The sequence below is a fragment of the Prinia subflava genome, chromosome 14 (genome assembly GCF_021018805.1).
Source record: "Prinia subflava isolate CZ2003 ecotype Zambia chromosome 14, Cam_Psub_1.2, whole genome shotgun sequence".
NCBI classification, from domain to species: Eukaryota; Metazoa; Chordata; class Aves; order Passeriformes; family Cisticolidae; genus Prinia; species Prinia subflava.
The window spans coordinates 9,111,837-9,139,521 of NC_086260.1; the positions used below are offsets into that span (position 1 = coordinate 9,111,837).

The 27,685-nt window shown below is 60.7% G+C and overlaps 5 protein-coding genes across 23 annotated transcripts in view; 1 reads left to right on the forward strand and 4 right to left on the reverse strand.

The window, feature by feature from the left end:
* Window positions 1-216: 216 nt before the first annotated feature.
* Window positions 217-4,025, forward strand: CAMK1 (calcium/calmodulin dependent protein kinase I). Its single transcript, XM_063411741.1, has 12 exons — window positions 217-452; window positions 878-991; window positions 1,714-1,845; window positions 2,060-2,134; window positions 2,202-2,340; window positions 2,436-2,562; window positions 2,657-2,732; window positions 2,827-2,939; window positions 3,049-3,127; window positions 3,225-3,312; window positions 3,400-3,526; window positions 3,605-4,025. The coding sequence occupies exons 1-12, from the start codon at window positions 232-234 to the stop codon at window positions 3,658-3,660; spliced, it is 1,347 nt and encodes a 448-aa protein (XP_063267811.1). The 5' UTR covers window positions 217-231; the 3' UTR covers window positions 3,661-4,025.
* A 28-nt stretch (window positions 4,026-4,053) lies between these two features.
* Window positions 4,054-6,012, reverse strand: OGG1 (8-oxoguanine DNA glycosylase). Of its 6 annotated transcripts, none has more exons than XM_063411749.1 (7): window positions 5,646-5,894; window positions 5,277-5,563; window positions 5,022-5,201; window positions 4,758-4,936; window positions 4,542-4,683; window positions 4,400-4,449; window positions 4,088-4,320 (listed from the first exon to the last, which is right to left on the reverse strand). In XM_063411749.1, the coding sequence occupies exons 1-7, from the start codon at window positions 5,753-5,755 to the stop codon at window positions 4,249-4,251; spliced, it is 1,020 nt and encodes a 339-aa protein (XP_063267819.1). In that variant the 5' UTR covers window positions 5,756-5,894; the 3' UTR covers window positions 4,088-4,248. The 6 variants fall into 6 exon arrangements, with proteins under 6 accessions (XP_063267821.1, XP_063267820.1, XP_063267819.1 ...); XM_063411746.1 differs by adding an exon at window positions 5,901-6,012 and having other exon boundaries at window positions 4,161-4,449; window positions 5,646-5,781; XM_063411748.1 differs by adding an exon at window positions 5,909-5,927 and having other exon boundaries at window positions 4,161-4,449; window positions 5,646-5,781.
* A 95-nt stretch (window positions 6,013-6,107) lies between these two features.
* On the reverse strand, window positions 6,108-18,135 carry BRPF1 (bromodomain and PHD finger containing 1). Of its 9 annotated transcripts, none has more exons than XM_063411726.1 (13): window positions 17,206-18,135; window positions 15,383-16,342; window positions 13,021-13,177; window positions 11,849-11,998; window positions 11,390-11,536; window positions 10,121-10,433; window positions 9,343-9,657; window positions 8,092-8,379; window positions 7,855-8,002; window positions 7,193-7,314; window positions 6,974-7,092; window positions 6,713-6,867; window positions 6,108-6,648 (listed from the first exon to the last, which is right to left on the reverse strand). In XM_063411726.1, exons 1-13 carry the CDS (start codon window positions 17,799-17,801, stop codon window positions 6,444-6,446), a joined length of 3,675 nt encoding a protein of 1,224 aa, XP_063267796.1. In that variant the 5' UTR covers window positions 17,802-18,135; the 3' UTR covers window positions 6,108-6,443. The 9 variants fall into 9 exon arrangements, with proteins under 9 accessions (XP_063267796.1, XP_063267795.1, XP_063267797.1 ...); XM_063411725.1 differs by having other exon boundaries at window positions 6,109-6,648; window positions 7,178-7,314; window positions 17,206-18,131; XM_063411727.1 differs by having other exon boundaries at window positions 6,110-6,648; window positions 7,178-7,314; window positions 11,849-11,980; window positions 17,206-18,128.
* Window positions 18,136-18,503: 368 nt separating this feature from the next.
* CPNE9 (copine family member 9) lies at window positions 18,504-25,683 on the reverse strand. Of its 5 annotated transcripts, XM_063411738.1 has the most exons (21): window positions 25,289-25,679; window positions 23,760-23,800; window positions 23,634-23,680; window positions 23,325-23,428; window positions 23,107-23,146; window positions 22,418-22,494; window positions 22,136-22,199; window positions 21,914-22,017; window positions 21,729-21,833; window positions 21,311-21,352; window positions 21,143-21,218; window positions 21,019-21,072; window positions 20,844-20,905; window positions 20,521-20,567; window positions 20,259-20,440; window positions 19,938-20,065; window positions 19,708-19,810; window positions 19,574-19,631; window positions 19,356-19,429; window positions 19,055-19,239; window positions 18,504-18,954 (listed from the first exon to the last, which is right to left on the reverse strand). In XM_063411738.1, exons 1-20 carry the CDS (start codon window positions 25,363-25,365, stop codon window positions 19,087-19,089), a joined length of 1,638 nt encoding a protein of 545 aa, XP_063267808.1. In that variant the 5' UTR covers window positions 25,366-25,679; the 3' UTR covers window positions 18,504-18,954; window positions 19,055-19,086. The 5 variants fall into 5 exon arrangements, 4 of the variants coding, with proteins under 4 accessions (XP_063267808.1, XP_063267809.1, XP_063267807.1 ...); XM_063411739.1 differs by having other exon boundaries at window positions 18,504-19,239; window positions 19,356-19,494; window positions 25,289-25,683; XM_063411737.1 differs by having other exon boundaries at window positions 18,504-19,239; window positions 25,289-25,677.
* Window positions 25,684-25,796: 113 nt separating this feature from the next.
* MTMR14 (myotubularin related protein 14) overlaps window positions 25,797-27,685 on the reverse strand; it is a 31,435-nt gene continuing 29,546 nt past the window's right edge. For both annotated transcript variants that reach the window (XM_063411736.1, XM_063411735.1), the window contains one exon: window positions 25,797-26,156. In XM_063411736.1, the coding sequence (XP_063267806.1) occupies window positions 25,979-26,156 (178 nt within the window). In that variant the 3' untranslated portion in view covers window positions 25,797-25,978. The remainder of the gene's footprint in view (window positions 26,157-27,685) is intronic.

The following is a 27,685-nucleotide window of genomic DNA, read 5'->3' on the forward strand; positions in this document are numbered from 1 at the left end:
AAAGGCAGCCGTGTGCAGGTGATGGTGTGGTGACAATTGGGGATGTCATGGGGGACAGCCCTACCCGTCTATGGGGGTGGGTCCTGCTGGTGCTGAGCTCAGTCTGGGGAGGCGGGCGAGGAGTGGCGGGGCTGCGCCTGTCCTGCAACTCCACGCGTGTCCCCGTCTCGTGTCTACCCCAGGAATGCCCTCGCATCCCCACAACAGATGCACGGGGGCAGTGTGTGCGTGATGCCGCGCCGCGCTTGCCGCCCTCCCCGCGCCTTTCCCGCGTGTCCACGCGCACCCGCGGTCACGCGTGTCCCCCCCTTCCCTCCGCGGCCAAACCCCCCCTCCCATTGGCAGCGGCCGAGCGCTCGCCCGCCCCTCGCCGTGACGTCAGCGCTGTCCGGCGGCGCCGCGCCGGGAGGAGTCGCCGCTGCTCCGCCGCGGGCCCGGGGCCGGGGCCGTCGGTAAGGGCGGGGCGGGGCGGGGGCGGCGTGCCCACGCGCGGTGGTCGTGCCCACGCGTGACACCGAGTAGCGGCGGTGGAGCTGCGCATCACCCGCGCCATGCAGCTCTTCTCCTGCTCGTGTCCCGCCCGGCGCGGCGGTGCCAGCTGGCGGGCGTGGGGAATGGCGGTGGGGACCCCCCTGTGCACCCACGCGTGTGTCTGGAGCCCTCCTGCTGCCTGCCCCCGCCCCGCACCCGCCCCATGGGCGGGCATCGGGAGGGTCCCGGCATGTTTCCCCGCTGGGGCAATCTACGCCAAAAGTCCTGCGTCGACACAGCTTGTTCCCATCACCCTATGCTGACCCACCTCCCCGTAGCACCCTGTCACCCCCGTGTCCCCGTGCCATCCCAGCACGCTGATAGCCTGTCCCCACGCGTGTCACAGGTGGGAGTGTGTGGCCCCACAGGACACCATGCCGCTAGGGCAGGATAGGCCCAGCTGGAAGAAGAGGATCGAGGATATTCAGCGGATCTATGATTTCCGAGATGTCCTGGGCACGTGAGTTGCAGATTGGGGTGACACACCAGTGACAGCCTACTCGTGGTGACGGGTCCGGCCCCTCGGGCTTTGCCATGTGGCAGTGACCTGCCATGTGGAACCAACTCAAATCCTGGCCCAAGGTGGGACTTGCATATGAGGGGACACGCTGTGGGGCACAGGTGCCACCTCCCTGTGGCGTTGGCTGGTTCCCTCTGCTGTACTGAGGATACCTGAGGGTGGTCCCCTGGCTGGCAGAGAGGTTCCTGGTGATGCCCACGGCACCGTAAGGCTCTTAGGCTGGATTAACAGGTTAATTACGTCAAGGCTTAGGGCCCGGCACAGTGCAAACACACTGCCCGTCACTCCTGTCTCTTCCCCACCTGGGCACTGCCAATGGTTCTGGCTGGCTCTTGGATGGCCCTGGGTGCTACAGGATGGCACAGCAGAGGACTGCTGCAACTCACATGGGGGCTCAGCCCCAGCACAGCTTGACCTCGGCAACACCACAGCCTTATCCTGTCTGATATGGGGATGGTGCAGCCACACTGGGAGGGCGGAGGGTGCCAGGCATCCTAATGCTGGCAGGGTCCATGTCCGGCCATCCCAGCGGGCGGCTCCTGCTTGCTTTTCTCCTATAAATAGCTGGACTTTCTGCCTGTCGCCATGACAATCATGGCATGGCGACATCGGCAGCTCCAGCTGGTGGCTCCTGTGCCCTGCTCATCCCTCACCCCTCCCAGGGGGGCCTTCTCCGAGGTGGTCCTGGCGGAGGAGAAGGCGACGCGGAAGCTCGTGGCCATCAAGTGCATTGCCAAGAAGGCCCTGGAGGGAAAGGAGACCAGCATAGAGAATGAGATTGTCGTCCTCCACAAGTAAGGGCCGTCCCAGTGCCAGGGTGGGGGTTTCACTCTGTGCCCCCCCACACCCGGCACAGCCCCCCACTGCCAGCACTCATTGCCAGTGCCCAAAATAGCCAGCGGCGCATGATGCCCTGCGGTGCGGAGCCTGGCCGCTTCCTGTCCCCGGGGGACTGGGGTGGGGGCAGCTCGGTGCCTTCTTACCACCCCCGTGTGCCTTCCCCCGCAGAATCAAGCACCCCAATATTGTGGCCTTGGATGACATTTACGAGAGTGGCACCCACCTCTACCTCATCATGCAGCTGTGAGTGACGCTGGGGGGCTCCAGGGGGGCGGGGGGCCATGCTGACGGGTGCTGCCCATCCCTGCAGGGTCTCGGGGGGGGAACTCTTTGACCGCATTGTGGAGAAGGGCTTCTACACTGAACGGGACGCCAGCGCCCTGATCCGGCAGATCCTCGATGCTGTTAAGTACCTGCATGACATGGGTATCGTCCACCGTGACCTGAAGGTGAGCAGTTGAGGGGGGACACTCACAGCACTGTCGTGGTGGTGGCGGGAGGAGAGCCCAGTGTCACTCCTCCTTCTACCCTCCTCTTCTTGCAGCCCGAGAACCTGCTCTATTACAGCATGGATGAGGACTCCAAGATCATGATCAGCGACTTCGGGCTGTCGAAGATCGAGGGCTGTGGCAGTGTCATGTCCACAGCCTGCGGCACCCCTGGCTATGTGGGTGAGCGCCTACGATAGGCTGCCACCACCCTAGGTGTGGGGTTGGGATACCCCCACAGGTTGGGGTCCTCTCTCACCGCTGCCATCCCCCCCAGCCCCTGAGGTGCTGGCACAGAAGCCCTATAGCAAAGCAGTGGATTGCTGGTCTATCGGAGTCATCGCCTACATCTTGTATGTATACCCTCTCCCACTCCCTTCCCCTCCTCGGGGCCTGACACCTTGGGGCTGCTTGGGACCAGCAGCCTCCTCCCCACTGCCCCTCTAGGCTCTGTGGTTACCCCCCTTTCTATGATGAAAACGATGCCAAGCTCTTTGAGCAAATCCTGCGGGCCGAGTATGAGTTTGACTCACCCTACTGGGATGATATCTCAGACTCAGGTGAGCTGGGACCACCAGGGCAGTGGGGCCTTTGAGCCTGGCACAGCTTCACTGTACCCAGAGGAATGGTAGACAAAGGCACTCAGAGCTGCTCCATGCTTTGTCCCAGCCAAGGATTTTATCCAGCACCTGATGGAGAAGGACCCTGGCAAGCGATTCACCTGTGAGCAAGCCCTGCAGCATCCCTGGTAATGGGGAGACCTTTTGCTGTCTGCCTCCCTCTCCAGCTCACCCCACAGCAGCCATGGGATAGGAGATTCCCTGCTGACTTCTGTCTTGCTCTAGGATTGCTGGGGACACAGCCCTGGACAAGAACATCCACCAGTCAGTGAGTGAACAGATAAAGAAGAATTTTGCAAAGAGCAAGTGGAAGGTGAGTGTGGGGTGCTGGTGGGTGTTAGGGGGTGCAGCAGCCCCTCAGGCACCCCACAGCAGCTGATGGACACTGTGGGGTCAGTAGCAAGCTTTCAATGCCACGGCGGTGGTGAGACACATGAGAAAGCTGCAGCTGGGAACCAGCCAGGATGTCCCTGGGCAGACAACCCCCACCAGCCCCAGCGAACGGTTGGTCGGGGGGACCAGCAATGGTGAGCCCCAAACCCCTCTATCCCTATCCCACATCCCTTGGGGCTGCCACCAGAATCTCACCCTGTTCCTCCCTGCAGGGTCAGAGTGTGGGCGCCTACCCACAGGCAGAGCTCAGCGTCTCCCACCAGACTGAGCACGGCCCCACATAGCTGCCTCCAAGAGGGCCCAGGGGAATCCAGCCCCCCATGGGCACCATGTGGGGTGTGGGGCTGTGCAGTGCAGGAGCAGGGGAGATAGTGTGGAGGCAACCTGCTCAGCTTGTCCTGGTTATGTGGAGCTGCCCCCACTGCAGCCTCACAGCAGAGTTCTGCATTGGGGCAGGAGCACACCACAGAGCCCCCCAGCTTGGGGCTCTGTCCCAGGCCCCTTCCCACACCCCTTCCCTCCCTCCACGCCTGGCCTGGCACTGTCCCACACCCCCAACCCCAGCATGTTCAAGGAAAATTTTCCAAATGGATGTTTCTATTTTATTGCTTGTAATAAAGGCAAGAGGCCAAAGGTGCTTGGCTCAGCTCTGCACTGAGGGAGCTGGAAACAGCCCTGACCCCCCCCAGCTTCACTGCCCAGGGCAGCAGCTTCCCCCATGCACACAGTGGGCAGGCGACAGGCAGCTGCCCACACCCATCCATCCCAGGCTGGCAGCAGGTGCAGTGTCCCTCTCCAGTCACTGTTCTTCCTGGGGTGTCCCTAGAGGAGCCCACCCCCATAGCTGTCCCCAGCCTCAGCTCTCCCAGGCCTGCTGCTGGCTGCAGGCTGGCTTCTGGCCCTTGCGGAGGTCAGCACAGAACAGGACCTGGAGTGGGCAGATAACGGGGTGGGCATGGCAAGGGCATGGGGTGGGGGGCAAGGGTGGCAGGAAGGGAGGTACTCACTGCCTGTGCCCAGCCAGCATGAGGGCCCCACAGCCCCCGGAAGAAGTCACCTGTGGAGAGAGGGTGAACGCCAGTGTGGGGGTACACTTGCATCATCCACCATCCCTGAGGGTCCCACGTCAGGATCCAGCCCTGCCCTCACCGATCTCCTGGTAGGCCCGGGGGGTGAGGCTCTTGCCGCCCAGCGCCACGCCGTAGCGCTGCCGTGCGATGTGCCAGACGTGGGTGTCCACCGGCACCGCCTCCGCCTTGTCCAGGGACAACAGGCACACACAGTCTGCCACCTGCCACCAGCAGCACCCAGTCAGCTCCCAACGCTGCTCTCTGCTCCCTGTCCCACCCCTGTCCTGGCACCCACCTTGGCACCTACGCCAGGCAGGGCACACAGCACCCTCCTGGCCTCGGCATAGGGCGCGGTGCGGAGCTGGCACAGCCCCTCAGGGCCGAGCCCCTCGGCGATGGCCCGAGCACTTCCGCTGACAAACTTGGCCCGGTACCCGAAGCCCAGCGCCCGCAACCGGGTCTCGGCATCAGCACCTGCGGGGGCACAGCAGAGGGACTTGAGTGGGCGCAGGTGAGGCCGTGGCAAGGTGACAGTGGCAGCAGCGGGGCGGAGGTGGACCTGCGAGTGCCGAGAGGGACGGAAAGGCATGGAAGGGCCGGGAATCGAGGCAGCAGAGGCGGCGGCCGAAGGCCTGGCAGAGACGCTCGATCATGCCAGTGATGCGGGAAATGTGGTTGTTGGAGGTGCAGATGAAGGAGAAGAGGCACTCGACTGGGTCCTGCCGCAGCACCCGCACCCCTGCAGGGAGGATGCTGTGAGGGGGCGCCGGGCAGGTCTATGGCCATCCCTTGTAGCTCCATGGGGCTGCCTCACCTGGGAAATCATTGGCCACCTTGCGGAACAGGGGGTCGGCCACCGCCCAGGCACGGTACAGGGCCGATAGCCCCACGTCCAGCTGGAAGTAGTCGCGCAGGATCCGGTCCGTCTCGGCGACGTCCAAGTTCGCTGCTTTGGCGGGGCACCCATCCCGCTCCTCCTCCTCCTTGTGCTCATCCTCCTCGCCGTACACCGTGTACCAGAGCCGGTCGCCGTCCTGCCGTAGTGTCCAGACGCGGCCCCCCAGCACACCCGTCCAGGCCCCCGGGCTGCTCTCCCACCACCTGCCGCACACGGGGGGGTCGGGGCCGGCTCGGACGCGCCGGGTTGGGCCGGGGAACGCCCGAGACCCCCGGGCTGGCTCACCGGAAGCTCTGTCCCGAGGAGAGCACCAGGTCCAGGCGCAGCTCGGCGGGCGGGCACGGCAGGTACCGCCACAGGGACGGGCAGGCGGACGGGGCGTCCCGCAGCTTCATGGGGCTCGGGGAGCAACAGCGTGCCCCTGCCCGCGAGGGCAGCAGGGTCAAGGCACCGCCCGGCGCTACACCCTCGGCTGTCCCACCGCCCTGGCCCGGCTCCACACGTCCCCACAGCCCCTAGCCCGTGCCCCCGGCCCCGCACCTCCTTGCCCGAGCCCGGCAACCCCCAGCACAGAGAAACCGCGCGGGCGCAGCGCCCGCCGGTGCCCGCCCCGGCTTCCGCTCGCGGCCGGAAGCGGCGCCAGAGCCGCCGCGCATTGCCCGCCCCGCTCCCGCTCCCGCTCCCGCTCCCGCTCCCGCTCCCTCCCCGCCCGCAGCGGCCGCGGCTCCGCAGCGGAGGTTTATTTTCTAAGAATCAATAGATTTTTCTTCCTTCAAAATAAATACAAACAACGTCCGAGCGCGGGGCCGCCCAGGGGCTGGGCCCAGGGGTGGGAGGCAGCACGGGGGTGCGGGGCGCGGGGAGCCGCCCTGGGGCACGGCGGCGGCCAGAACAGCATCCCGGGGAGCGGCGGGCTGGGGGGAGCGGGCACCGGGAATGGGAGAGTGGGGGGGGCACGGGGGAACCGGCCCCACCCCTCCCGGTCCCCCGGTCCCCCTTGGGTGCAGGCCAGCTGCACGGGGTGGGGGTCACCGAGCCCCGTTTGCCCTGAGATTCGGTGGGGGAGCGGCCGGCGGCACCGGCTCAGTCGCTCTCGCTGGAGTCGCTGCTCTGCTCGCCCTGCACCTTGTTGCGGTGCTGCATGGCGCGGTGGTAGGCGATCTGCACCGACTTGCGGATGTTGGACTTGCGGCCCTCCAGCATCTTCTCTTTGTCCAGGTCCTGGTTCACCCCCAGAGGCACCAGCTTCGTCCGGGGCAACCACTGCCTGCGGAGAGCGGGGGGCCACCTCGTTTGAGGGTTACAATCGTCTCTGGGGACCCCCCCCAAAGCCCTCGGCACCCTGGCCTTACCAAGTGCGCTTGTTGTCGAAGAAGAGGACAAGGTAGAGGTGCTCGCGTGCTTCCTGAGTCATCTGCTCCCCCAGCTTCAGCACCTCCAAGGGGGGCACGGGGATGGGGACACCATGGTGGAACATGCCTTCCCGTGGCATCTTGGGGTCAATGATCTGCAAAGCGAGCAGGAGAGGGCTGAGAGGAGCACAGGGACCCCAAGAGCCAGTCTGCAGGGAGGGGACATGGATTTCGGAGGCCTCGGTGACAGGCAGTACTCACCAACGCCGGGTAGGAGGGGTAACCCCGGCACTTAGCCCACACCAGGTCCAGGGCATCCAGGGAAGAATCCTCATCCTCAGACAGCCACCCCGCGCCACGCCCCATGCCCTTACGCACCACTGTACAGGAGGAGAAGTGAGTCAGCTGTGTCCCACCAGGTGATGGTGCCAGCCAGGCACATGGCTGCACAGGTTTAGTACTTACTGCCGTGCCCCACACCTCGTCCCGTGCCCACGGAGTAGGACTCGTTCTCCGTCCCTGATGTGTCCTCACTGCTGTCCTCTGGGAAGTTCACTCGGGAGAAGGAGGGTTTCCCTCTGCCCTGCTTGGAGGGTGTTGTGCTACAGAGGCAAGGAGCAGAACCATCAACAGGAGTCATGTTAAGCTTCCAGAAACTGTTTTCCAGAGGCCAGGCTGGTGGGACACCAGAGCTTGTGGCCTCCAACTGCCAGCCTTGGCACCAGGAAGGACTTGGCAGGCATATCAAGCAGAAAGGTGGGATGGTGCTTCTGCCAGGGTGCAAGCCAGACCCTCACTCAGTTCCACCTGGGAGGTCCAGAAGATGTGCCCTGATTCAAATTAGAGGCGCAGGCAGGAACTGGCTGACTGCTGGAAGGGCCAATGACAGAGCAGCCACTGTGCCAATAGGGAATTCCCTAGTTCATGCTTCCTACTAGCCCTTTGCTGCACACTTGGACCTTTAGGTCTTACACTAAAAAAAGCACAAGCCCTACAGACTTCTAGGGATTAGCAGCTGAGCTGCAGGATGAACGAGACGGGCAACACCAAACAGGGTGCTCGACCACAAGCTCAAGGCTGAGAGCTGCACACTGCCACCCTGGGCAGCGCCGCTGTCAGCAGAGCTGAGCCAGGGGCAGTACCTGGTGCGGTCTGAGGCAGCGCTGCTGCTGCTGCTGCTGCTGGACTCCGAGTCAGAGCTGCTCCGGGGAAGATTGCAGTCATTGCGGTACACCAGGAAGCTCTTCTTCACAGGCTGGTTCCCGCTGCTGAAACCGTTGGCTGGCAGGTCTGAAAAACACCCCAACAAAGAGCATTACCACTGCACCAGAGCCTGCCACGTGCTGCCAGTGGGGCCACAGCTGCCCAGCTGCACCCACCCATGGTAGCATCCTCCGTGGACTTGTCACTGTCACTGTCTGAACTGGAGCTGGGGCGTGGGCTTCGCCCTCGTTTCCTCTGCCGCTGGGAGGACCCCATTATTGGCAGCTGGGGGGGCCCAATGGGGCTGCTCCCATGCCCAGGAGTGATCTGGCTGTCTCGATTCTTTGGGGGTCGTCCTGGACGTTTTGGAGGGCCTGCAGTTTTAGGGTTCTTCTTGGAGAAGAGCACAGAGGTCCTCCTGCCAACTTCATGTGCTGGGGTAGAAGAAGAATTGGGACCCAGACCTGGAAGAGGGAGAAGGTGTCAGCTGCAGCCCTGATGGCAGAGACTGCATGGCAGTGGTGTCACAAAACATTTCGTTTCTGAGGAACATTATCTCAGAAGATCCTCCCTCACTGCAGGAAGAAACTGCTTTTCCCATTGATTAGGGGACAGGACTGGGATGCAGAGGTGACAAACCCCCAGGGACACATGGTAGCTCTGCCTGGAGCTTTTGCTGTGCACCCCACAGAGCCCAGCTCAGCATCTCCATCCAGGGAGCTGGCAGCTGACCTGTTTGACTCTTAGTCCTGGGAAAGCATTTGGAACTCAGCAGTCACTGCTCCTGCAACTCCCTCCCATGCCCTCCAGCAGGAAGGGACACCGAAGGCAGCCTGTTCCTTAATGCCCCTAGAAACCAAGGAGCAACTCCTCCAAGGCAACCAGGCCAACCTGGCAGGTTCTGTCAGGAGGAAACAATCCACCTCATGCCCCACATCACATGGCTGGAACTGACAGTCTCTGGAACAACATCCAATTCCTCGGCTGACAAGGAGATGGACGAGTTCTAACCACAGCCAACCCTTCCCAGGGGCAAACACACACCAGATTGTGGGTGTTCCAGACACAGGACATGGCCTCCTTCATCCAGTCCCCACTGCTTGGCTGGCACAGCTCACTTACAAACTATCCAGTGAGCACACTGGGAGGGAGTCTGGGGGGGCACACACATCGTACTTGGCACCTGCCCCTAAGGGAGGCACTACAGAAATCCCCGCAGAGGGATGCAGGATAAAGAAATCTTGTCCCACAAGAGGCCACCTGCCTCGTTCCCATGGAGGAGTAAAGAGCGAGGTCTGTGTGGGGAGCTGCCCACACAGTTGTCCTGCCTCAGAAGACACCTGCCAGGGCAGCCTCTCCCCAGACAGGCCTGTCCAGAAGCAGCTCCACATGGCTTCCCAGACTGGCAGTTCTGGAGGGAGCATTACCTTTGCCAGTCTCCTGGCTGCTGCTCTCCTCTGCAGCACTGTCTGTCTGCAGGTCCTTCTCGCAGGGGTTGTGGGATTGCAGGACTCCCCTGGCAGAGGAGCTGTGCCGCTCCAGCCCGTCCCGGCCCAGGTCCCGCGGGTGTGCGAGCTTCCGCCGTAGGACTGTGATCTCCTTCTTGATCATCTTGGCTCGGCGGGACCGTCCTATGCTCTGCTTGCCAGCGTTGACCTCGTCCAGCCGTTCCAGCAGGATCTTCAGCTGCTCCTCCAAGGGCAGGTGCTTCTGATTCTCCGAGAGCAGCAGCCGCACATCTTCTAGGGAAACAAAGAGGAGACAGATGAAAGAAACTGGGAACTCGATGGAGCTCCTCTGTCTGAAAGGGCATGAGGCAATCCAGGAGCTGACATGGCACTAAACACCTGTGAACCCTTTAGGAAAGTTACCCTAAAAGACCAAGAGAAGGAGCCCTGTGGGAAGTCAGCCAGTTGGGATTACTGGGGAAAGCAGGCTGATCAGTAGTTTGAAGAATACCAGGGTTCACATTGTCTGGAACAAGGATGCAACAAGAAAGAAAGGACACACTGCCTAGAACCAACCTAATGGGGCTGATAAGTACGTGGCTAGCAAAACCACCAACTCTCCAGGGAGTGCGGACCACGGCCCAGAATTCGACTTAATCTCCCAGAAGAGGCAGCTCAGACTCTTGGGTGTCTTGAGGCTGCCCAGGCTTTACTTCTGAGTAGCCCTCATACCCCATGACAGGGAACGAGTACCCACCGTCCTCAATGTCTTGGATCTGAGCCTCTTCCACTGTTACACAGTGGGGGAAGTGCATGCCTGTCTCGAAGTCAATGCCCATCTTCTCTGCCTGCCGACGAGCGTGCCGGAGCACGGCACCTCCCTGCTCCCGCAGACGGATGGCTGCCCGGTAGAAGATCGTGTCTTTGGCATTGTATTTTAGACAGTTGTTAATAATCAGGTTGAAATCCTCCTCAAAGTCATCGAAATTCAGATAGCGATAGGCTTCTAGATTTTGTTTCATTGTCTGAAAATCCATTGGCTTCTTGATGTGATCCAGGTAGTCTGGGACCTGCATGTGGAAAGAGTCAGAGCTAAGAGCCCAGGAGCCACAGTTAGCAGTACCTGCTCCAAGAAAACAGTTGTTAGAGGAATCAGGGATCACTCCCTGTGCTCTGCCCAAATGCACATCGGGGAATGCCGTCTGCTTTTGCAGCTTGAGGAACAGCAACGCCTCCGGACTAGGAAGCCCATGTGCTGCGCTCAACCTGTTAGAGCGGATATGCACTCCAAAGCATTTTTATGGCTCCAGCACACACGCCAGCATCCTGTCCTCAACTCCTGCCTGCAGGCAGCTGGGATCCAGTGTGCTACACGTTATTCCTTGGAGAGGGAGCTGCAAGTGCAGCCCCAGAGGTGAGGGTGAGTGCAGAAAGGTAAAACAGAGCCATCCAGGTGACAGCACTGGCTGCAGGTGAGATGGTGCAGCCTTCCTCCCCATCTGCTAAGATGCCTCCATGCTGACCTGCTGCCAGAACCTTGCAGAGACCATGTGGACTTTTACCATGTTCCCAAGCAGGGACTCTGTGACAGTCTCAGGAATTATCTCCCCTGCCTGCAGCAGTGACAGTCTAAGGGTCAAACCCATCTCTGTGCTGTGCTCAGTCATCTAGCAGAGGGCTTCACAAGAGGATAGGTAAGAGCATGCCAGCTGCTAAGGGCTGGCACTTTGCCTTTCCCAGTGGGAATCCCCAACTGCTCACAGACCCTGGAGTGTCATCAGTAACACACGCAGAGGAAGAGCTAAGTGCTGTGCCCCAGCTGTCACCAGCTCAGCTGTTCTGCATTCGGCTCACCCAGGAGGGGCACTGTTGCACACCCTCCTTGGGTGAGGGAGTGGTGCTGGGATGCATGAGCCAACACCAGGCTGCTCAGGGATCTTCTGTACCACAGCACACCCTGGGCAGCCCTTGGCACGAGCAAGGGACAGGTTTGAGTGAAGTAGAAATCTGGGGAAGGGGTTCTTACTTCGTAGATTTCTGTTACCTCAGACAGAGGGACCGGCTCACTGAAGATGTTGCCTGTGTCTTTCTCCTGCAGCTGCTCAAGCGTCTTGCGGAGGAGGATGAGGAAGGGGGTCAGCTGCATTTCCAGTGCCACCTGCTGCACTTTGATCTGAAACAAAGGAACAGGTGGGGTTGAGCCCCTGGCCCCAGCCAGGCAGTGGAGACTGTCCCCAGAGAGCAGCAGTGCAGCCCTGCAGGACAGCAACCCTTCCCCTCTCCTTGCTGAGGGGTAGAGACCACCCTTCATTCTGGGGAGCAGAGGTGTAACACTGGCTCCAGCACCTGTGTGTCCCACCTGTGCCTTGCAGAGCAGCCACCTTTGCTCGGAGCCATCGGAGCTGAGCCCGGCACACCTCCAGCACTCTAAGGAGCCCCTGCTGATGCCCACCCCAGCGGCTCCCCAAGGAGGGGCAATCGTTACCGTCTCTCTCTTGAGCTTCTCCCGCTTGCGTATCAGTTCCACCAGCAAGCGTGCACGCTCGAGGTCATGGCGCAGGCGCTGCCACGACTTCAGCTGTTCCTTCAGGGCCCAGTTCTTATCCTCAGTGTCTCTCTGTGGGAACATCAGAGACTAAGAGCTGATAGAAGATGTGCTCCCATCTTCACCTTCCTGACTGCATGCTGGCGCTCTTCCCTGGCAAAGGGAACCAGCATGCCTGACCCACTAGTGCAACAAAGGTCACAGAGCTCATTTCTTGTAACCTAGGTAGGTGATTCAGGACCAGTCTCACCTCTGGCGAGAGCTAAATACCTGCCCTTTGGTAGCTTGGTCACCAAGCCCTTAGGAGGTGCCCACCCTGAACCTCTGGAAACACTCTTCCTAACATGACTGACTGACTGCCTGCAGCTACCCAAGGGGTCTGTGCTGCTGATCACAGCTCCAACAGAGTGCAACAGGTTAAAAAAGGAACATAGCTCTGGTTGCTTTCATTTCTGGAGCACCAAAATTAAAGCTTTTATCCTGCCATAGCCAAAACTATGTAAGAGTGGACAAAGGCAGGAGAAACCCCTGCCCAGTCAGTCATCAAAGGGCTCAGAAAGGAAAATTTACAGTTCAGATGGGGAGCCAAAAGAAAAATCTTCCTCTGTGGTACCAGACTTCACATCTGTGAAGTGCTGACTGTGGGCTGGAGGGAGCACTCCTGGAGCAGTATCAGAAAGGGGAAGCAAGGCCTTGGTTCATTCCAGATTGTTTCTGGAGATCCCTGGCCAACTCTCTCAACACTGCCTGACACAGCAGTCTCATACTAGAGCCAATTCTGACAGGTTTGCCATCACCACTGGCTAAATGCAGGCACAAGAAAGGAACTACCTTCAGTGTGGCAGCCTGAGAGGGCAGGGTTCCCTCCTCGTGGCAGGCTGCCAGTGGCATCACTGCCTGGCAATTCTCTGAACGGTGAGAGCACAGGAGAAGGTGAAGCAGCAAAAGCAGCTGGGGCTGCCCTTTCCTCATCTGAAAGCTCATACCCCTGATCCCCATTCTGCACCTGCAGGCATCACATGCGGCAAAGGCTCCGAGCCCACAGCTCCAAAGGTGCAGGAAGCACGCACACAGCCAGGATTCCCTGCAGCCCCCCTGCAAGCAGCCCTTACCTGGTCGCAGTTTCTCTGTGACTGCAAGTGTGTCTGAAGGCGGCGGAGCAGGGGGACACCATTGCGGGACTGTCTCTTCAGAGTCCAGTAGCTATGCAGCCTCTGCATGAACTGGCTCTTCCTCTGGATGGTTAAACGGTTTGTAATCTTACTGAGCCTGAGGAAAGGAGAGGAACCACAGAGTCCATCAACGAGACAAGCCTGGCTGCTACAGAAGCTCCTGCTAGGAAGCAGCTGAGAAGCTCCTCAGGCAGACAATATCCTTTTCCATGGCAGGACTTTCTGTAGCACCAAGTCACACAGGGTAGGCACAACAGAGGATATCAGGAAATACACCTCTCCATAACACATTTTTCCTTTCTACTTCCTGTCAAATTTTGGGCAAAGCCTAGGGCAAGTTGGGGTGCAAGACAGCCACACTGGGGGCTGGACCTTTAACAGCTCCCACAGTCCCTGAGACCATGACTGTAATGGTGCTACTACCCCAAAACCTGGCTGGGGGCCACTTGCTGTGACAGGGGGGTCTGGCTAAATGTTACCAGAGAAATTCAAACCCTGCCAAAGCACGAGGAGAGAGCAAGAGGCAGGAGTACAACAGAGGTCCCATCCAAGACTATCCTAAACAGCCCAAAACACCACAGAAGGGATTGCTTACTTCCTACAACAGCAGATAGTCTGGAGGGGCTGGGACAGCCTCGTTCAGCAGAGCTGGACAGAGATGCCCTGCTAGTAGAGAGACAAAGGGAAACCTCAGCATCTCCCCACCTCCCGGGGCCAGCTCTTCCCAGGGGATGACCCAACAGCCTCATCAGCCTCAGCTGAAGAGACTGGGGACAGCAGCCTCATATACCATCACTGGCCAAGCACAGCTCCCACAGGAAGACATGTGGCATTCTGGCAACAGCCCCTGAAGAATAATTAATCCCAGCAGGAAGGCTTGGGGAGAGGTTAACAGCTTCTAGCTCAGTGTGGGTTTCACTATGAGTGTGATTAGCAGCAAGACCATACAAACTGCCTGCCAACATGTCCACACATAAGAAAATAGGTTCTTGCTATGGAGCAAGCCCTGAGTGAGCAAAAACATAAGTCTGGGATACAAACAGACTGTGGCAAAAGCCAGCAGCCTTGTGCCAGACCTGCTCACCAGAAGGGTGCCCAGAGAGCATAGCCCATGGCTTCCATGTGCTACTTTCCAACTGCATACGAGATAAGTCTTCAGAGTCTGAGGGTCTTGACAGTGTCCTACGGTCACAGCATCAGCACAGCTCCTGCCACAGGAAGGAGGAGAGCTCAGCAGCTCAGGATTGGTGGCTCACCACCACAAAGGCAAATGCTTCCATGCCCAACCTGTGCTTCAACTGGGTGTCGCCTGCTGCAGGGTGACAATGAGATCCAAAAACATCCTAGGATGCCCTTATGTGCTTTTACATGCTGCTGAGGACATCCGGAGTTATAAACTACACTGACAAATTCTGGCAAGGCTTTTAGATGCTCTTGTTTGGGGATCTGCAGGTCAGCGCAACAATCTAACAAGGCGCAAAGCAGTTGCAACTGTAACTACAAGGTGTTTGCAGCTTCCCATGAAACCACAGGTTTGGAATGTGACAGAAACACAACCCCGGGCGAGGCCTCCTGCTGGGGAGTCAGCCTTAGGACCACAGAGTTCCTTGGCAGGCAGGGTGCCCTCCAGCCACCCCTCCTCACAGACAGCTTTCAGCACCCGTGGCTGCCCGGCCCTGCTCCAACAGGCAGCGCCGAGAAGCAGCAGCTGCTGCTGTGCCTGGCAGAGAGCACTGAGGAAGCCCAGCAAGGAGTACATGGCTGCTGGGATGGTTGAGCTCTGCTCAGCAGAGCACAGGGATGCCGATCCCAGACCTCTCTGCTCCAGAGCCAAAATAATCCTGGGATTAGCCCATTTCCCAGGCCTGAATAATTCCCACACTTCTGTCTTTTGCCTGACACATCCTCAGGAGAAAACATATCTCGGCAGAAAGGAGAGCAGTTCCCTTCTCCCTGCCTCATTTACTCCAGTGCCTGAGGTCAGCACAACAGGAAAGGAGTGCTGGGAACCTCCAGCTGCTCCCTCATGCATCCGGCCAAGTTCATTCTCTACTCTTAAACTAACAGCAGCTATTTCCTGCCCTGCCGAGGGCCCGGACACCTTTGTGGGACAGTGAATGGCCCTGCCTCTCTGCAGGACTCCCAGAGGAAACCACCACAGCCCTTTGCGGCAACGAAGTGAGAAGTACCTGTGCAAAAAGCTAAGGAGAGGAACAGAATAATGCCTACATGGAAAGCAGGACACAAAGCATGGAGAAAAGGAGAAATTTCTCCCCAGTCCATGGAGGGCAGCAGGTCATACCTGTGTGGAGGGATGCAGGGCACAGAAACCACAGGCGCTGCAGCTCGTTTCTCCGCCAGGATCTTCCGCGCCTTCTTCATCTTGATCCTAGACTTGGCCTTTGCTTTTTTGACTTTCTCAGAACTCCAGCCCTTCCCGTCCTCCTCTTCCTCCTCATCCTCCTCCTCGCCCTCACTGTGGGAGAGGGCGGGAAGCCTGCGCACGGAGCCTGGCGGTGTGTGGATGTCGCAGTAGGCGGTTTTGCGCACGCTGAAGGAGGTACCATTGGCACCCGTCTCCCGGACGGGCTCCATCTTCATGTACAGCCCGGCCTGCTGGGCGCAGGTGACATGGAAGGCAGTGTAGCAATTGGCTTTGTGACACTGGATGCAAGCCCCAGAGCCACGCTGCTTGCAAATGTAACAGGTCAGCTTCCAGCGTGCGGGTGGGATGTGCTCGATGCTGTCGATGGGCTCCAGGAAGACGGTGTTGGCAAAGCACACCTCGGGGATCCAGAGGGCACAGACCACGTGTGCCCAGCGCCCATCGTCCGTCTGCTTGAAGGCCCCTCCCTTGTTTGGGCAGAGGGCGCAGTCCACAGCGCGCGACGGTGACTGCAGGCACCGTCTGCAGAGCCACTGTCCCTCGGGGATGTAGGGCACCCCATAGCACTCCTGGTGCACAGCCAGGTTGCACATGTCGCAGAAGAGGATGACGTTGCTGTTCTGACACTCGCCGTCGTTGCAGATGCAGCAGACGGCATCCTCATCCACCAAGGCGTTTGGGTCCCCCTTGTTGTGGCTCTCGAAGTAGGACTCCTTCTCCAGCCGGTCCATCAGGTACTCAAAGATCTCCTGGGGAATAGGACTCACGCCTTCGTTCTTCCGCCTCTCGTTCATGATGTCCAGCCAGATGTAATCCTCCTCATCCATGTCGTACTCCACCTCCTCATCCAGCTCCTCTGCTGACTTCTCAATGTACCTGGAAGGACAGCATGGGAAAGTAAGGGCATGTTTAACACCGCTGGAGCTGCTGAGCCCCAACTCCAGGATTTGTCTGTGACTTACGGAATGTTCAAACGCTCTAGCTGAGCCGTAAGTCAAAATAAAGAAACATGAACAAGGCAGGAATGTGCAGAAGCGGGAGGTGCTGCTGCACCCTGACTAGCACAGTGGCACAACAGCATCTTGGAGACAAAACAATAGTGGTCTAAGGAGCAAAGTCAGGCCTTGGAGACTCATCAGTGCACGGAGGGGACTGCATGTGCCACCCAGCAAGTGCCAGCCTCATGACCAAGACATGATAACCATGCATGGAGTCACCATGTTTCATTAATTCTGGAGGCCCTGTTAACTCCTGCCTAAGGAATTAACTGGGGCCACTGCATCCACCAAATCTCTCACAGAGTACTGTAGGATAACAAGATTTATGCCCACAAACAGACAGATCCTTCAGGTATACCTTAGTGCTGAGAGGCTCTGAAAATATCCTAGCATACCTCCAAAGAACAGAATGAGAGGCAAAAGGACACATTTGGGTTTTGTTTTGATTTTATGTGCTGTTCCAGCATGGAAAGAGCTCAGCAATCAAACTGCTTGCAATGATCTAAGCAGCAACTGAGTGCTCTGTAGATGCACAGACCCCTCAGAACTGTGATGTGACACCAGACAGAGCACCAGGAGCCTGAAGCTATGGAACAGCCAGTTCTGTGAGACCTGGGAGAGGCACACAGAGGCCATTTCCAGGAGCCACGGGCAAACCACTTCAACAGAATGGAGCCAATTCCACCTCCAAACCCCGGGCATGAGCCTAGGAGTCTCCTTGTACCCAGCCACGGACAATACCTGTAGTACGAGGTGGGACGAGGCGGGGCGTCAGGGGTGTCCTGCTCCAGCTCTCGGTACACCACCTCAGGCAGCTTGGGGGTAGTGCTGGCCGAGGCGTTGTGGTGATGGTGGTTGGAGTCCTTGCGTTTCTCCTTGTTCTTGTGCTTCCCAGATTTGGGCGGGACGCTCTGCGTCTCCGTGTTCTCCTTATTGCTCCCATTCTCGGGCACCTCCTCGGGAACATCCTCGTCCTCGGACACCACGTCGAGATTATCGAAGATGCTGATGCGGTGGACGCGGCCATGCAGGTCCACCTCTACCATGCGCTGGGCCTGGGCGTAGGTCATGACCTCTCTGCCGGGTGACTGAGAGGTCTCGGAGGGGCTGGGCGACTGCTTGTTGGCGGCGCGGGCCTGGCGCCCCTTCTTCTTGTGCTTGCGCAGGGGGGTGTGCTGGGGCAGGGGCGGGTTGTCGTGGTCATAGTGGTACAGGTGGTACTCGATCCCGCTGTAGCTCTTGTAGATCTTGCGGCAGGTACCCACCGGGCATTCGTAGGGCGGCTTGGTGGCCCGCAGGTTGTGGCAGAAGGTCTTCACGTCGAAGTCTACGCCCATGGCGGGGCCGCGGGGGGCCGAGGCCGGGCCGGGCCCCCCGCCCCGCCGCCCCCTCCCCGGGCCCCGGCCGCCCTGCCCTGGCTGCCCGCTGCCCGCTCCCTCCCTGCGGCGGCGCTCCCCGGCACGGGGCCGCGCTCAGCGGGCGGGCGGCTCCATGGGCGGCGGCGGCGGCGGCGGCGGCGGGCCCAGGCCGGCCCCAACAATGGAGCTGCGGCGGCGCCTGGCGCGGGGCGGCCGCTGGGTAAAGCGCCGCGCCGCCCTTAGCAACCGCACTTTCGGCACGGCACCGCCGGGCACCAGCACCGGGCGGCGGCGGCAGAAGCGAGGACAGAGGGGACAGGGAAGGCGGCGGCGGCGGCGACGACGGGGCGGGGAGGCCACGTGGGAGCGGCGGGGCCGGGCCGGGTCGCGCCGCGATGGCGGCGGCGAATCTGCCGCGTCGAATCACAGACCCCGCTGCCACCGCCCGGCTCCGCCCCAAGCCGGCCCACCTCGCCCCCATCGCCCCCCTCACCCCTTCGATCCTCCCGGTCCCTCTGGACACCTCGGTCCCCCAGGTCACCCCAATCTCCAAGATCCTCCCGGTTTTCCCGGCCCGGCTACACGCCCCCCAGTATCTTCGGCCCCCTGGCCTCCCCCGCCCCACCGGTCCTCTTGTCCCCCCTGGCCTCCCCGCTCCCCCCGCCCCAGCACGGCAGCAGACCCGGTTGAGCAGTTTATTTACAGTCAGTAACGCAGCAGAGACCCGCCGCCCTCCGCCCCGGCAGCCCCCAGCGGCGGGAGCCCCGGCCGTGGGGCAGGGCATGAGGCAGGCGGCCAGCCCGGGTTGGCAGAGGCGGAGGAGAGAGCACAGGCAGGAGCGGGGTACAGGCAGGAACGGGGCGCAGGCAGGAGCAGGGCGAGGCCGCTGCCCCAGGGAGCAGCGGGGTTGAGACCTCCGGCAGGTACTCAGGGTCAGCCTTCCCCTGGGGCAGGCGCCAGGCTGCTCTCCCGGGACACACGCACGCACACACTGTGTCCCCCTCGGCGCTGGCCCTGCTCGCACTGCCACGGACGAAGGACAGTCCCGCCTTGCTGCTGCACATCGGGCAGTAGGAAGGGGCAGCCGAGGATGTCCAGCCCTTGGTCTCACTGCCATAAGTGGGTCCCAGCCCTGTTTTGACCAACCATAGCAGCCGATTATTTCCCTAACGGGGCGACATCTCCATGGTTAAGCCCTGGCCGCCGGCAGAAAAAAGATGACATATCCTTGCCCCACCAGCCTGTCCCATGGCTCATGGAAGAGCTACTCGGAATCTGCCCGGCGAGGCTTGATGTCACGGGTCTTCATGTAAGAGAGCAGCTGCTCAGGGATCTCAGCCAGCACATCCTTGGCCAGGCGGGCCATGCTCAGCACCTGGTTGCCTGAGTCGTCCACATAATCCCGAAATGGCACAAACTTTGAGGGCAAGAATTTTGCAGTCAGATTGGAAACAACTCTGTTGCTGTGGGGTTCAGCAAGGGGGACCGAGCATCTCTCACCCGTGGTGGGTCTGGATTCAATGCCAGAGTTACCTGTACAATGTCTCTCTCGGCATATCGTCCCCGGGAAGACAACCGTACCTCGTCACCGTCCAGCTCCTCCATGGCTGGGGGTGACAGCTGGTGTCACCAAGCCTCGGTGGGGTGAGCACCGGGGATGGAAACACCGACCCTTTGGATGCCTTTGGCATCCCAGAGGAAGGCATGGTGTTTCCATCCCTCTTCCCTGGTGTTCCCAAGTCCTAACTCACCCTCAAATTCAGCTGGACCTACTCCCACGATGATGATGGACATGGGCAGGGAGGATGCCTGCGGAGCAGAGGCAGGGTATCAGCCAGGGTAGTGCCCATGTAAAGTGAACTCAGAGCAACAAGGGTGTACTCACAGTGACAATGGCTTCCTTGGTCTGCAGCATGTCAGAGATGACACCATCAGTGATGATGAGGAGGACGTGGTATTGTGAGCCATCGGTCACCTGGGCGGCTGTCCTATGGGGAAAAGGGATGGGGTCCCTCAAGCACCCCACCTGGTGCTTGACTGGTGGGGGGCAGTCAACCCTGCTGTGGGACAGAGGGCATTTGGGAATGGCAAAGGGGGCAATGCCCCAGTGCTCACCCAGCCACCTGGTTGATGACGGGAGCAAAGTTGGTAGGACCATAGAGCTGGACGGTGCGCAGGCTTTGGAGGTAGGACTCCAGCACGCCTTCAATGCCGGCACAGCTGGGGTTCTCCACATTGTTGTTCTGGGGGACAGAGATGGGCACTTTGAGGGGGACCACAGCTCCTAGTGTCCCCCAGGCTGTGGGATGCTGGGCAGAATGTGGCCAGGGTGGTTCTCCTCCCTGCCAAGCTGCTGTGGGCACCCCAAGACCAGCTCTGCCCCACAGCCAGGGGGTCTGGGTTCTCTCTCAGCCCTGTCCCACAGGGAGAGCGCACCAGAGGAAACTGGTGGGAGATCTTGCCATCAGGTGGGACTTTGGCACCAAAGCCGTAGGCAGGGAAGAGCTTGTCACTGTCGTAGTCCTGGATGATTTCCCCCACTGCCTTCAGTGCCAGGGCATAGGCGCTCAGCTGGTAGGGGCTCGCGTAGTGCAGTGAGGTGGGCTGTGATGGCAACCCTGCAGCACAGTGCCCATTGCACCCACCCCATGGCCAGCCCCAGGGTGATGGGGACCCCCCAGACACCAGGTGCACTCACCATTGGAGGCCGTGAAGTCAATGGCAACAGTGAAATTCAGCTGTGTCCTTTAGGGGGAGAGCGAGGGAGGCTGCCGGCCCCATGGCACAGGGATACCATCTTCCAGCCCCATAGTGTTTTTTCCCTGTCCAGACCCATTGCCTGGGCCCCCCTTCCCCAGCCAGCACCCCACAGCCCCATGCCACCATTCGTGTCTACTTCCCAGCCCCACTGCTCTCTTGTGATCCCCAGGCTGAACCTGCACTGTCATCACTGTCCTTGCCCCGAGACCCTCAGCCATGGGGGATCTTGAGGAGCTGGGGGACTCCTGGCCCCCCACTCACCCGCCCCGTATGTAGTCAACGAATGTGAACTCAGACTCAACGGAGAAGGAGAGCAGTGTCACCTGTGGGCACAGGGGATCAGAACTGGAGCACGCCCAACCTGGCACACACAGCAGGTGGAGCAGCACCAGCCCCTGGAAGGCAGGAGGACCAGGAACTCCCCAGCCCCACTCACAGTGCCAGAATTCACATATTTCTTCTTCTTGCATTTCTTCCTGGGATTCAGCACCTGCAGGCACAGGGGTGGGTCAGTCCCAGCATGGAGTGCACCCTGCTCTCACCCCGACTCACCACCCTACCTCATACACTGTGAACTGACTCTGTGCTCGAGAGAGCTCCCGGTAGCTGGTGGCAAATTCCCCAATGAAGTCGTGGCTGCAGGAGGAACACAGGGTGAGTACAGCCAGGCACCTGGGTGAGAGGTGTCCTGGGAAGCTTCAGCAGCACCCTGATGTCCCTTTCCTCACCTCCCATCCCGGTCCCAGTCGTACACATCTATCTTCACTGTCCTGAAAGTGAAGGCACATAGCGGGTGAGCCACCAGCCAGGCTGGCACAGCCCCTCCAGCCTCTGATTTGGGGACACCCAGCCCCACAGCCCTATCCACAGTGAGCACCCTGCCCACCAGCTTCCAGCAGAGCCGCCCTGCCTGCCCAGCCTGCGGCTCTGCCAGGAGGGAGCAGGAAATTTGGGTCACGGTGGGGGCCTTGGAAAGGAGGGGGATGCCTTTATATAATTTGGGTTGCAAAAGAAAAAAACCCAATTGGGACTCAGTTCTGAGCTGCTTGCCACTGCGGGGCCAAGCCCACAAAGATCTGCTCATCCTCTGCTCTGGCCCTATGGCTGCCCCTGTCCCTGTCCCCATCCCCATTCCCATTCCTGTACCGGTCGTAGTCGCCATTGCAGAGGGCACGCACGGGGATGGTGAAGGGCTGCCACACGGGGTTGAGGGTGTTCTTCACCACCTCTGTCTTATGGCAGATAGTAAAGCTGGGGGGACAGGGCAGGGTTGGGCCATGTTGTCTGGTGACATTGGCACCCTGTCTGCCCCACTGGGTCCCTGTGCTCACGTGCCATCCTCATTGCTACGATAGAAGACAAGGAAAGGATCGGATTTTCCAAAGAAGTCCTTCTTATCCAGCTTGTTGGCACACAGCTGCATCGTGACGATGTCCTGGGAACAGAGACTGTCACTGCCAGGACTGTCACCTCCTTACCCCTGGCACCAGCAGCTTCTGTACCGATGGACCATGCAGCCCTCTCCACACTGCAGCCAGTACACAGGTACTCACCCGGCAGTTGCTCAGCTCCTCAGCCAGCAGCAGGATAGTCCCACACCGCTTCCCTGGGACACCCCTGGAACCAGAGGGCACACAGTCAACTTGGGGACAAGGAGGACAGTTCAGGGGCAAGAGGTGAGGTCAGGTTGGTTCAGGGGCTTCTGTCTCACAGCAGGTGATGTTTGGCAGTGTGACCAGAATCCCCAGCACAGGACATGCAGGGAGGGGTCCAGTGGGGCAGGTGGTGGAGACATAGTGTGGGACCCTCCCACCTCACCACAGGGTGTGACTCACGTTAGGGGTCTCTCCAGGCGACCCCGCTGGGACCCAATCACCTCTCCCAGTGCCACAAATGCTTGCCCCAGGAAGTCCTGTGCCCCAAACAAAGCACTCTGAGACCCTGGAGGGCTGTTGCCCCAGTCCCCCACCACTTTCTCTCCCAATGAACCCATGGGACCTACCACCACTTGACTCTGGGCCACCCCAAGTTTCCTGAACCTAAAGGTGACCCACGAGCCACATTGCAGCCCAGGACCCATTGTGCATCCCCAGGACTACCCAGGTGCCTGCTCCATGTGCCTTACATTCATTCTGTGCCCCCAGGGCCAGCCCACATCCCAGGATCCATCCTGTGTCCCCCCTCAAACTGCTCTGCATGCCCTGAGCTGTCTTGGACCCCTTGGGCCACCCAAGACCCACCTACCCCTTGAAAGCCAACCCTATGGAATGTCCTTGCCCCATTCTCCCCCACCAGGCATTCCCATGAGGGCTGGGTTCCCACGGCAGAGCAGGGGCTGGTGTGGCAGGCACTTACCTTCTGCCAGTCCCCATGGGGCACGGAGAGATGGAGAGCAGGTTAGAGCCCTCTGAGGGGCACTTGTCCCCCCCTGGCAGCACCCACACAGGGCACAGCCTCGGGGTGTCCCACCATGGCGTCACACCAGGGTGTCACTACGCGTCCCCCCAGCACAGGCTGTGCTCACCTGCTTTAAAACTGAGCAGCTCTTGGAGTCCACGTTGTAGCTGGTGTGGGAGAGCAGAGCCCTGAGCTGGTGCCTGCAGGGATGCTCCAGTACACAGCCCCGCTTCCCCACCCATCCGGGCTATTCGACACTGTATTCTCATTTATTATCCTTATTACTGACTCAGTGCTTTGCTCCACCCTCTGTGGGGCCAAGCCCTTCCCGGCCACCTTACTCACACATCGAAGCGGAGGTTCTGCTTCTCCTCGAAGTAGTAGTCGAGGACAAACTTGCGGACAAAGTCGGGGTTCAGGGTGTTGTCGATCACCTCGGTGCGTCCGAACTGCAGGGAGAGGGTTGAGGGTGGCCCCCCGCAGGACCCGTCCCCATCGCAGCTGCCTCGGCGCTAATCCCGGTGGGGGATTAACGCTGCTGGCGGGGCCGGATCATTAGCGTGGACAGGGAGGGATCATTAGCGTGGACACGGGTGGCCATATGGGCCCGTTTAACCCAGCCGGGGATTAGCCAGGAGAGGGGGCCACGCTCACCTCCTTCCACTCGCTGCTCCCCGAGACCTGCACAAAGAGGACCACCACTGCGGAGAGAGGAGCAGAGCCAGGCTGCCGTGCCGTGTCTGTGCCATGCCGTGCCCCCTGCCCGACTCTGCCACCCACCTGGGTCGGACTTGGAGAAGGTGTCCATGTCCAGCAGGTTCCTGGGGGAAGAGCCAGGCGTGAGCCACCCTGAGCACCACCCACCTGGCCCAGCAACGGGTCCCCATATCCATCTCCCTGATCCTAGGTCAGCACCATGCCAGAAGGCCGTGCTGGCACCCATGGATAAAAGCATCGGTACTCCCAAGGAAACATGCTGGCCCCCTGGCAAGGTTCGGTGGGGCAGCAGGGCGAGCGGCGAGCAGCGTCTCCAGCGCTGATGATGATTGAACATGACAGGGAACCCATTTACAGGATGAAATCTTCCCCGGTGCCGCCGGCTCCGGCTGAGTGCCTGCCGCGCCCCGGCAGCAGGAGCTTGGCTAATGGCAGTGTGCAGAAGTGAGAAGAAAGGAGACACTTGGAGCAGGGGCTGAGTAGCCAGTGGGCATCCCCCGACACACCTACCGGCAGAGGGATTGATCGTCGTCCTGTGCACGGTTTGACACCGGAAAGTGCCGGGGGATGCTACCGGCTCTGCTGGGACACTTCCCGCACCCCCGGGGTGGCAGCACAGGGTGGGCTGGGGCACGGCCGGGGGCTGCGGGGTTAAGTCAGCTCCCCTGGACCCAGCACGCGCGGGGGGGGAGACCCCACTCTGATCTGGGTCCTGCAGTTGCGAAGCAGAAGGCTGCCCCTGTCCTGGGTTATCTCCAGGTGTGACCCCCGGTTCCTGCCTGGAGCTGCCCGGTCCCACGGCCCCACAGTCCCTCTGCCTGCTGTCCGAGAAACTGGCAGCGGGGACCAGGGCTCAGCCGCGGAGAGAGGGCGCGACAGCCTCCGGCCCGGCCCGGAGTTTGCATAGCTCGGGGATGTGCTGGAGATACCCACCCTGGTCGGGGCGCTCCTTGCCACAGGACCCACGGCAAGGGGACGCTACCCCCCAGCAGGACGCTGGTGCCTGTCCCTGCGAGCAGGACCCCCGGCCGCAAACGGCGGTGCCTCCGACGGGCTATATTTAGACCGGCTCAGCCGCCGCCGCTTGACCGGCGGACCCTGGCTAGAAGCTGGGGCACAGAGCAGCCCCGCTCCCGCAGTCCCCATCCCGCTGCCACGTTCCCGGTCCCGTTGCCTTGCACCGAGCTCGCCGAGTCGGGCAGCCGCTCGCACCAGTGCCGGCACCCTGCGCCCTGCCGGCATCACCCACCTCCCACAAGCATCGCCCCGCGGGGACCGTCCCGCACCCCAGCCCCGGGTGAGGGCATCGGGTCGCTTCACGCAGCCGTGCCCGGTGACAGCATCCCATGGGACCCCAGGAAGGGAACGGGACGGGTAGCAGCAGGGCAGAGGGACGCTGGGCATACGCCCTGGCACCGAGAGCTACCCGGGGAGACAGGACGCGCAGCTCGCAACGCCTCGAACCAGGGTCTGAGCGGCGGGCAGCGGGAAGCAGCGACCAGCCCCGCAGCGCATCCCGGTGCATTTCGCACCCACCCGTGCCCACGAACGAGCCACCACCCTCCCGCTCCCTCGCCCGGCTCCCGGCTCACCGGCAGGACACGGTGAGCTCCACCTTGGTGCCCGGCACGCTGCCGGCCGCCGGCTCCAGCGCTCCCGGAGCCGCCATCCCCGCCCGGGTGCCGCCGATGCTCCGCGCCGCCTCCTCCCGCGCCGCCGAGGAGGCGCGCCCGGGGGCGGGTACGGCACGGGCACGGCGCGGCACAGGCACGGCTCAGCACAGCTCTAGCACGACGGCCCGTCCCTGCCGGCAGCGGGGGCACCAACCCGGGCACCAGGGGGCTCGGCTCCTGGGGCTCGGCTCCACCGGAACGTCCCACCTGCGATTCCCAGCCAGCGGCACAGGGGCTCAGCCCTCATCCCGCCCCGCCCGGGGTTTCCTCCCGGGTTCGGCTCGGTGTTATTTCGGTGCCGACGCTCGCGAAGAGTGGGCCGGGCTATTTATAGTGAGCGGCGCCCCCGGCAGCGCGGCTCCCCCGTGCCGCCCCCCGCCCGGCCCCGCTGCCCCCGCCCGCAGCCCAGAGAGGAGGCAGGAGAGGGCACAGCTCGGGTCATTTACTGCAGAGACTCGCCGAAGACCCCGCACCCCCCAGCCCCAGGCAGGGGAGGCTGGCGGCAGGCGCTGGGTGCAGCAGGTGCCCGCACCAAGAAGAGGGTCCCAGGACTCTGCTGGGGGACGCGCCAGCCCCAGTCTTCCAGGCAGTGGTCTGGGAGCGCCGTGTTCAGAGGGTGCTGCTGCCTCTCAGTCCCACACCCCGCACGAACTGCTCGAGGAGGCCACCGATGGCCCCTGAGGGGCTGGCGGGCACGGCCTTTAGGCCGATGGTCCGGCTGTAGCTTGCCAGAAAGGCAGAACGCACTTCCTCCAGACGGGACTCACGGTCACTTGCTGACACCAGTCTAGGAGAGAGAAGGGGAGGTCAGTGACTGCAACCCTCCCTCTCCACATCCCAGCTCTCACTCCTAACATAGGGCTATGGTGCTCAACGGGCTACAGTGGCTAAGGCAGTGCAAGCCCCAAAAGGCTGTCCACAGAGCTAGTGGCAGCTGGTACCACTGCCTCCTCATCCAACCCACGGAGCCACTTGCAGCCTGTCTCCTGCTCCCCACGGAGTTTCTTCCTTTATACACTCCACTGTCCCCTGTTTCTCCCACCACCGTGGTACCCATAAGGCTGCAGTTCATAAACAAAGTGGTGCTTTGGCCAAGTGGGTGCTGACATGAGTCCCTGTGCCAGCTCCCTCCCCCCACACAGGTGAAGCCTGTCCACCTGTGCTGTGCCTGGATAGTCGCTTCCAACCTATTTTCAACCATCCCTCCCTTGCAGCAGCCTCAGCCTCGTGTGCTTGTGGCAGCACAGACAGCTCTGTGGAAGGAGGGATGAAAGGGAGCAGACAAGGTGACAAAAGCCCCAAGGAACACCCCAGCCACAGGAAGAGGAGAGCTGAGCTGTGCTTTACTTCTGCTCCCCAGCATGGCTGCTCTCGGCAAACAGGAGCAGAGTAGGGCATGACTTCCCATGGGACCTGCTCTCCTCTCTGCCTGATCCACACACCTGGTTAGGGACAGGGGCAAAACAGCAGAAGGAAGGCGAGACTTCAGCTGAGGAAGCAGGGGAATGCAAGGCTGGGGCCCAGAGGCAGCTGTTCCAAGCTCTCCAGCCTAACACGATCCTTGCTGTGGTGCCTCTGCAATATGCCAGTGGTTCCCAGAGAGATTAAGACATTCCTCAAAGGTCACTCCAAGGGCACAGTGCGAACCTTCCCCATAAAAAATTCTCTTTAATCTTCCAGCGCCTGGGCTGGCTATAAATTGGCACAGCTCATCTGAATGGAAGTGTTAACCACCCACAGCCAACAGCTTCGGTCCGGAAACAGCAGCAAGAGGATATGGTGGGAGGCCTATAAACAGCAAGCGATGCCGAGGCAGCCAACCAGGCCGCTGTTTACTGTGTCTGATAATAAAGAGAAGCCAGAGGGCAAAAAAAGGCAACAACATATCTAAACACATTAGCAATGCTTTTTGGCAACCTAATTAGGACGTGGAACTCGCAAACCTGCTAACATTTAAAATAAACTCCGTGAAGGCAGGACTTACTTGCACCCGAGTACAGGGATCTCAGATGTCACATGCAGAGGTAAGCGAGGGCGTGCAGCAGTCAGATCCCATGGCTTGTAGCTCTCACACCTCTTTACAGGGCAGATTTTGTATTTGGATTTTTCAGTTTGTTTCATGGAGTGAGACACTCAAAGACACAGGGTCAAGCAGCCAGCCACTGCTCCACGCCAAGCCCTGCAGACTGGCTGCAGCATTCCACCCCTGAACTATTCACCGTGGAGGCAGGTCGTGCTTCCTTGCCAAATCCACAGCACTCTGCCCTGCTACACTTCCTACAGCCTGCCCGCTTGCCTGCAGCTTGGGGTGCGGGA

What these genes read in the sequence shown, in the direction of transcription:
- CAMK1 (XM_063411741.1), top strand. Translation starts at nt 232, where the DNA reads ATGCCGCGCCGCGCTTGCCGCCCTCCCCGCGCCTTTCCCGCGTGTCCA. An exon ending in GCCCGGGGCCGGGGCCGTCG is followed by an intron (nt 453 to 877) that starts GTAAGGGCGGGG and finishes CGCGTGTCACAG; the next exon opens with GTGGGAGTGTGTGGCCCCAC. An exon ending in GGATGATATCTCAGACTCAG is followed by an intron (nt 2,940 to 3,048) that starts GTGAGCTGGGAC and finishes GCTTTGTCCCAG; the next exon opens with CCAAGGATTTTATCCAGCAC.
- OGG1 (XM_063411746.1), bottom strand. Translation starts at nt 5,755, where the DNA reads ATGAAGCTGCGGGACGCCCCGTCCGCCTGCCCGTCCCTGTGGCGGTAC. An exon ending in GGTGGCCAATGATTTCCCAG is followed by an intron (nt 5,202 to 5,276) that starts GTGAGGCAGCCC and finishes TCCTCCCTGCAG; the next exon opens with GGGTGCGGGTGCTGCGGCAG. An exon ending in TGCCTGGCGTAGGTGCCAAG is followed by an intron (nt 4,684 to 4,757) that starts GTGGGTGCCAGG and finishes TGCTGGTGGCAG; the next exon opens with GTGGCAGACTGTGTGTGCCT.
- BRPF1 (XM_063411725.1), bottom strand. Translation starts at nt 17,801, where the DNA reads ATGGGCGTAGACTTCGACGTGAAGACCTTCTGCCACAACCTGCGGGCC. An exon ending in CAGCCAGGAGACTGGCAAAG is followed by an intron (nt 8,380 to 9,342) that starts GTAATGCTCCCT and finishes TCCCTCTTCCAG; the next exon opens with GTCTGGGTCCCAATTCTTCT. An exon ending in ACCCCTCCTACCCGGCGTTG is followed by an intron (nt 6,868 to 6,973) that starts GTGAGTACTGCC and finishes CTCGCTTTGCAG; the next exon opens with ATCATTGACCCCAAGATGCC.
- CPNE9 (XM_063411738.1), bottom strand. Translation starts at nt 25,365, where the DNA reads ATGGCGGCTCCGGGAGCGCTGGAGCCGGCGGCCGGCAGCGTGCCGGGC. An exon ending in CTTCTCCAAGTCCGACCCAG is followed by an intron (nt 23,681 to 23,759) that starts GTGGGTGGCAGA and finishes CTCTCTCCGCAG; the next exon opens with TGGTGGTCCTCTTTGTGCAG. An exon ending in CCGAGAGAGACATTGTACAG is followed by an intron (nt 19,240 to 19,355) that starts GTAACTCTGGCA and finishes TTGCCCTCAAAG; the next exon opens with TTTGTGCCATTTCGGGATTA.